Genomic DNA, 7,042 nt, shown 5'->3' on the forward strand with positions numbered 1-7,042 from the left:
AAACCACCTAAATTTATGAGGCTATGCGTACATAAAATGTTCCACTTAACTAAAAAGTACAAACAACAATATGAAGTCAGACAATCTCATATTCCTTTTGATTTCTACAATTGTTATGCTAACCTGTTGTGGATTCTTGACAAGATCCCATGCACTAAAAATACCTTCCTTATCAGTCATCCAAAGCACCTTTCTCAAAAGTTCCTTATAGAGCAACTTATGCACCAATTAAGGGACAAAAACGCTAATGTTTTTTACCTTTAGTTCCCCCTCATGGCCTGGCATGAGTTACGTAGGGTGTTCCTATCTCAGGTTCAGAGGAATGTATATATATAAAACTTATGGAACTATGGCGATGACCATCAGTCCTTTCGCTGAGTTACGTAGTTTTATATGGTAAGATTTGTTTGAAATCATCTTTGTTATTTAGGATGAATTCATATTTTACACGTAATCTTTCTACCATTATTAGCATAAATGGCTTAGGCAGATTTCAAAATGTTGGTTCTGGCATCATTAGCAGCTCATACTAATGGTATATTGCTAAATTACCGGTTACCATAATCTAAGAAACAAAAATGGCTGCAATTTTCTACATTTCAGTTTGCGGCATTTAACTCTCAAATTTGCATGTTTAGAATTAAAAGAACTTCATCTTCCAGGATTGCCAATAAAAAGAGGTCTGTCAAAAGAAAATCCACAGACGAATAGCTGTTTGTTTACACTTCTCATATATATATATACTCCAGGAAGGTTCAACAATAGCAATTAAAATATTGAATTGAATTTGTGCGAGGTAAGAAGGTTGGATATCTAATAGAGATCTTCCTAGTGCTAGCTCTACCTCATTATGCTAGAGGAGAGATCCTTCCATCAACCAACCCAAACCCGAATAATGTCTTTGATAAGTAAATAGAACTAAATGATCAAAATTATCGTTGTTGTTGTTCTTCCGTAAAGCTAGAAAGAAGGCTCTAACTTCTAACAAAAACGCCTCTTCCCCGTCATTGGGTCATGCCTCTAGGTTTAAAAGATCCATACCGGGTGCAAAATAAAGGACAGAACAACTAAGAGCATGAGGGACATTGAGCTTGTATTGACCATACAATCAAATGAAGCTCTAGATTCATCTGTTGTCGGAAATGGAGGAGTCAGTCCAGGGTTATTTAGTCCGTTACTACCATCAGCTCCACCGAGTGGTGCAGTCGTCGTAGTTGTTGGTGCAGTTGGATTATTTGTCACTGTTGTTGGTGTTGTTGGGGTAGGTAGCCCTCCGGCCGTGCTGGAAATTTCATAACTCAAGCTGTTAAATCACATGAATAGCACTATAGCAGAGACAAGAACCACAAATAATGATATAATCCAGTTAAGCAAGATGGAAAATATTAACCCAACTTGGTTGGCATTTTTCGAAAATCCATAAAGATTGGAAGATCAATGAAGTTTTGGTAAACTACGAAAGAAAACTAGTTCAACCAAAAATGAAGATGGATTGATAAGGATGCTCGGGAACTGTTCTAGTCAAATTTCTCATAAAAAAGGACTGTGCTTGTAGTGAACTATTAGTTTTGGCTAGTCTAAACTAAGATCAAGTAATGGTCCTACGAAAGGACCATGCTTATGGACAAAAGAATGGTAGAATGTTTCCGTTTTACTTTTACTGACCATTAATAAATCCTTCTAACAGAGCAATAGAGCTTATCCTTCCATATTTCCCAGAAATAAACGAAAAAAACCGTGCTTGAAGCAAATACCGGAAACATTGATACGTAGTATCCCAATGGACAATTCCTATATTGCTCCAATGGATACATATTCAGAGACAGGTAAGGGATTCGACTCCCCAACACCCTTCAAGTACAAAGAAAAACTTTGAAAAATAAATAAATGCCGGGATTAAGTTTTATATTTTTATGAGAGCTCAAATGCTATTTTATAATTCTAATAGCTTATATCTTCATAATTTTTAAAGGACTAAATCAAAATTTTATTATCTTTGGGGGGCCAAAGTGTAATTTCACTTTTTACTAAATTAAAATCTTGTAAAAGTTAAAAAGGCCAAAGTTACATTTTACATTTTTAGGGGGGCCAGGGCCCCCGATCCAACACTCACACCCATATTCAAATAACATAGGAAAATATCCACCTTATTTAAATTTGATTATCATAATATATAACATATGTTTCTTCAATTTTCATCAACTTCTTTGTAAAGCTATTCCATTTCAAGCCACTAGTGGAGATGATGCACATGCAAAAGTTATAGTACAAGATGGCCAATGGGACAGACAATATGGCATTTGGATTCTTGATGTATCATTGACCACATTCCAATTTGCTTTAAAGCTGCCCCATCCACAGCCTTAACGTCAAACGAGGATTGTCCAAGAAAAAGGTTTATGAATTATAGCTATCCTAACTATGAGCAATGCACAAGTAAGTGCTAGTACATGTACTCATGGATGGCTAAGATTTATTACTCTCTAACACTTCCAAGGGAATTTATAATATTAATTTACATTCATGTATATGCACTATTAGGCTAAAATATGCATTGACGTTTTACCTACTGAGGCAAAATCTAAAAAGTGAGTTTTAGACCAACAAAGAGAGTATCTTGACCGTTGGATGTCCTTGACTCCTTGGATAAGGAGTAGCATCCAACGGTCAAAAAGAAAGAGCTGGTCCCATAAAAACATGACAGAGGGAAAAAAAACAGTACAGGGAAAGTGAGGAACCCAAGGCATTGAGACTTGAAATAAGTAAGCAATGGACATTACCATTGAAATAATGCAAGTAAACAGTAAAACTGACATGCACAAAATGGCGATTGTCGTGCGGGGAAAAAATTGGACGGTTAGATATCAAAATGTCATGCATAGAGAGATACGTGTCATACATCTATCAATTAGCAGCAGCAGCATCACAAAAAAAGCTGACTGAACTAGAAAATCAAAGGCAAAGCAGAGATAATTTAACTCGTATTATTACTATTTGTACTGGTGACTATATAGAAAATAAAAATGGAGGAAAAAGAGTAAACATACATACCTTAGAGAAGATGGGTACATACAAGATCCATAACCTACAAAAAAAGAAGAAAATAAGCAAAACCCAGTTTTGAAAAACGAAGAAAATGAAGAAAAAAGGGAGTTGGAGAACAAACTGGGATCAGTTTTGGCAACAGTGGCAGTGCCAGCAAAGTCACAGGAACCAGGAGCTATTGCTCTACGTTGATAGTAACTATTGAAAGCATAAGAAGCATGAGCTTGGATGGTGTTGGGAAGGAAACAAAGCCCATCTGACTGTAGAGGGGTGCAGTCAGCTCCAGAGGCGCATGCATAGTCGAGTGCGGTTTGAAGAGCTTGGTTGCTTGCATCACTCCTGGCCACGCACCAGCTTGCTCCTTCAGCGACCGAGAAGGTGGTTAAGAGTAAGGAGAGGAAGAACAATGGAAGTTTTAAGGCTGGTAGTGCCATTGGAAAAGAGTTAATTAAGATGGTAAAGCGAGAGAGAGAGAGAGAGAGAGAGAGAGATGAAAAGAGAAGAGTAGGGAAAAAAGAGAGGGAGTGGGGATGGCCTCCTTCTTTTCTTTTCTTTTCTTTTCTTTTCTGCTTTATTTTTTTCTTTCTTTTTTTGGTATGCTTTTATATAAATATATATGGTATAGTGGGGATTTTGCTGTAAATTTGCACGGATAATATAAATATAGAATAAAAATATATCAAAATATTGTATTGTATGGAAGATATAAATTTATGAATATTAATATTATTTTAAAATATATACAAATATAAATTAATTTAATAGGATTATGACTTTTTCTTCTTCTGTTGAATAGGAATATCACATTTAAAGATTCATAAACACGACAAAGAATTTATAAAGTATCTATTTCATACCAAAACAAAGAAAATGGAAATGAATATTCCATGTTTTGGATCTTAGATTAGATTAATGGATTTAACAAATATATTTATTATTTTATTTTAAATTTTAAAGTGGTGATGAATTCAATATTTTTTATAGAACCCTCAACTTAATTAAATTAAAAAAGTAATAAATAATTAAAAAGTAGAATACGATTTAACTTAAATTGATAGGCTTACTTCGTGCACTTATTCCTATATCATTTAGAATCAATAGTTTCATTCATATGAATATTTGAAAACAAAATATCTAAAATGCAAGTCAATGTTCTATTCCAAATTGAGTAATTTGGTTTGGAGAAGGCTACCTTTCTCAAGTTATGAGGTGTTTTATTAGCACTTTTATGAATGCATTGGAAGGACAAAGAGTTGGACTGAGTTTTCAACCGCAAAGAATCTTGAATCAATAAGCCAAATTTGTAACTATCAACCATTTGGAAGTTCAAAGCTTTAATAATATGATAACAATCAGATTCTGATATAATAATATCCACATTAGTCAAGATAAAGCTTCTCTAACCGATATTATCTCAGTAATTTGGGATTAAAGCAATCGAAAGCATGTCTTGAACAACCTCAAATCAATAATCCATCAGCACCCTTAATCACTACAGCCCAACCTCCTGCATCAACATTGCATTTCAACCGCCTTATAGGCATGGCTAGGGCAGTTCACTAGCGTTTCTATTCCTTTGTGCTGGCTAAACTTTATTGAAAGCTTGCTTTGAAGAGCTCCAGTCCTGTAAGAATAACATTAGCAAAGTAAAAACTATGCGAGGCTAATACTTCTCATAGTAGATTTCTATGAAACCAAATGGACCAAAGAATACTCGAATTTCTCTCCATTTGTTTTATGTCCTGACTACAAAAGCAATGTTGGATGAAAGTCTCTAACAATTAGGAGTATTCATAGTTTAGTTAAAATCGAATTAACAAATCGAACCGATTTAATTCGGTTAATCGGTAAGTGGTTGAATTTTGTTTGGTCGGAGATCGGTTAATGATTTTTAAAAATTTCGGTTATCGATTAATTCGGTTCGAAATCGAGTAATTAGTTGAATTAATCAATTAACCGAAATATATAATATATATTATATATAATTGTTAACTTTTTGTTTGGTTCTGAACTTTCAAGATTTATGTAGTATTTCTAATGTCTTATTTGCTTTTTTTTTTACCTCTATTGAAATTTTTTGAACTATTAAAAAAAGAAAATGAACATTAGTAATGTATTTTTTATATGTTTTATACTTATTTTAATCAAAAGACAAAAAAAAACATATAAATTTCAGTTAATTCGATTAATCGACTGAATTAATCGAAATATTTCGGTTCGGTTAATGTATTTGAAAAAAACTTCGATTCAATTAACGGTTAAAGATTTTTACATTTCAAATAATTCGATTAATGATAATTCAGTTCGAATATTAACCGAACCAACCGTTTTAACACTCTCACTAACAACCTTTGCACATCATCAGTCCTTGCCAAATACTAGACTTCTTTTGCTTTACAATAATGGAAAAAGACAAGTTCAAAGTCTTCCACTTCTCTACACCAATCACAAGTAGAGATCAAACTTACACCCTTTTCCAATAATCGATCTTTACAAGGAATGAATCGTCTCAAGCACCTCCATAAAAAGTATGTTACTTTCGATGGCATTGAGTTGTTCCATAGTTGTTTCTAAGGGCATTCCAATCTCAGGTTATCTTGCCCCTTACGCATCAACAATGCTAACAAATAACCCGACTTGACAAAATATAGCCCGTTTGAACTGGAATGCCAACACAAGTTGTCCTACGACTTACTACTGGGGAATCAAAAACTTTAAAATCTTCTACTATCATAAGGTGCCAGCAATCCTTCAATCAAACTCCTATCCCATGATTGGCCATCGGTTAAAAATAGCTTTTTTACCTTCATTTCTTCTAATCCTACCAAAGGTACAAAGTCAATGAAAAAAATATTATCATAATTTTTAGAATTACGATACTAAAGAAGAAAGAATTGCAGAGAAGAAACGAGAAAAATTTAGCAACAAAATTGTCTGCTAAGGTTTTTATTATTATTTTTTCTCATACAAATTAAACAATGTAACAAGGGTATTGATAACAAGAGAAATTCATAAATATGGAAAGAAAAAAGAAACATATTTATACTAATAAATGTTAAATATATTATACTAATAAAAACTAAATCTTCTAGAAAGTAAATATATTTTGTTTAACTTGTCTTGCAAGTAAACTTCACTTGCAAGCAATCTTTCTAAAATCTGTTCATATTTTTTTTAGTCCACCAAAGTTAAAGTGTTCGCCAACTTTGCATGAACAATCATCTCACAACAATCCTCCTTGGCCTTCATGCTGTGAACACCAATTTTATCCCTCAACTCTTCAAACCTCAACTTTTCAAGTGGTTTGGTCAGGATGTCTGCAAGTTGATCCTCAATATTGCAGTGGACCAGAGTCACTTCTTTGCTCTATTCGACTTCTCTCACAAATTAATTATTTACGTCAATAAACCTAGTTCAAAAACAGTCACCTAAATTACCTAAAGGGAACAGTAATCGGGGTTTAGAGAAGTAGATGGTCGGCACCACTATTTTTTATGACACAATCGGAGTAAAAAAACCATTTTTTATGGTATTGAGGACTAGATGGACGGCATCGATGTATTTTTTTCAGCTGGTTTCAATACTAGAATACATTTATACTAGTATTTGAAAAATATTTTGGGGAGCTGGGACGCTGATGGTCAACACCCGATTTATCATATTTAAAAAAATATGGTGTTAGGTGATCTGTCGTAATTCGGTGTAGCAAATTAAATTAGTTTTCGCACTTAAGGAGTTTGAATATAAGCATTTTCATTATGTTTTAGTTAAGATTTTATAGTTTAATTTAAATCTAGTAAAAAGTGTATTTTGAGTCTTTTGTTTACCTTAAGGGTCGAATGAGGCCTAAAAGTGAGCTAATGTACTTAATGAGTGTGCAAGAGACCACCAGAGGGCATACAAACTCAATACTGGTCACCATGTTGCAACACGGGAAGTTCGATGTTGCAACATAAGAAGCAGAATGCAAGAATCTCGATATTGCTTTTGATGTTGT

At 33.7% G+C, this 7,042-nt stretch overlaps 1 protein-coding gene across 1 annotated transcript; it reads right to left on the reverse strand.

Moving 5' to 3' along the window:
• Nucleotides 1-696: 696 nt before the first annotated feature.
• LOC105778214 (PLASMODESMATA CALLOSE-BINDING PROTEIN 3) lies at nt 697-3,661 on the reverse strand. The gene is made up of 3 exons (XM_012601874.2): nt 3,167-3,661; nt 3,052-3,085; nt 697-1,282 (listed from the first exon to the last, which is right to left on the reverse strand). Exons 1-3 carry the CDS (start codon nt 3,477-3,479, stop codon nt 1,027-1,029), a joined length of 603 nt encoding a protein of 200 aa, XP_012457328.1. The 5' UTR covers nt 3,480-3,661; the 3' UTR covers nt 697-1,026.
• Between the last annotated feature and the right edge of the window lie 3,381 nt (nt 3,662-7,042).

The sequence above is a fragment of the Gossypium raimondii genome, chromosome 10 (genome assembly GCF_025698545.1).
Source record: "Gossypium raimondii isolate GPD5lz chromosome 10, ASM2569854v1, whole genome shotgun sequence".
In the NCBI taxonomy this organism is placed as follows: domain Eukaryota; kingdom Viridiplantae; phylum Streptophyta; class Magnoliopsida; order Malvales; family Malvaceae; genus Gossypium; species Gossypium raimondii.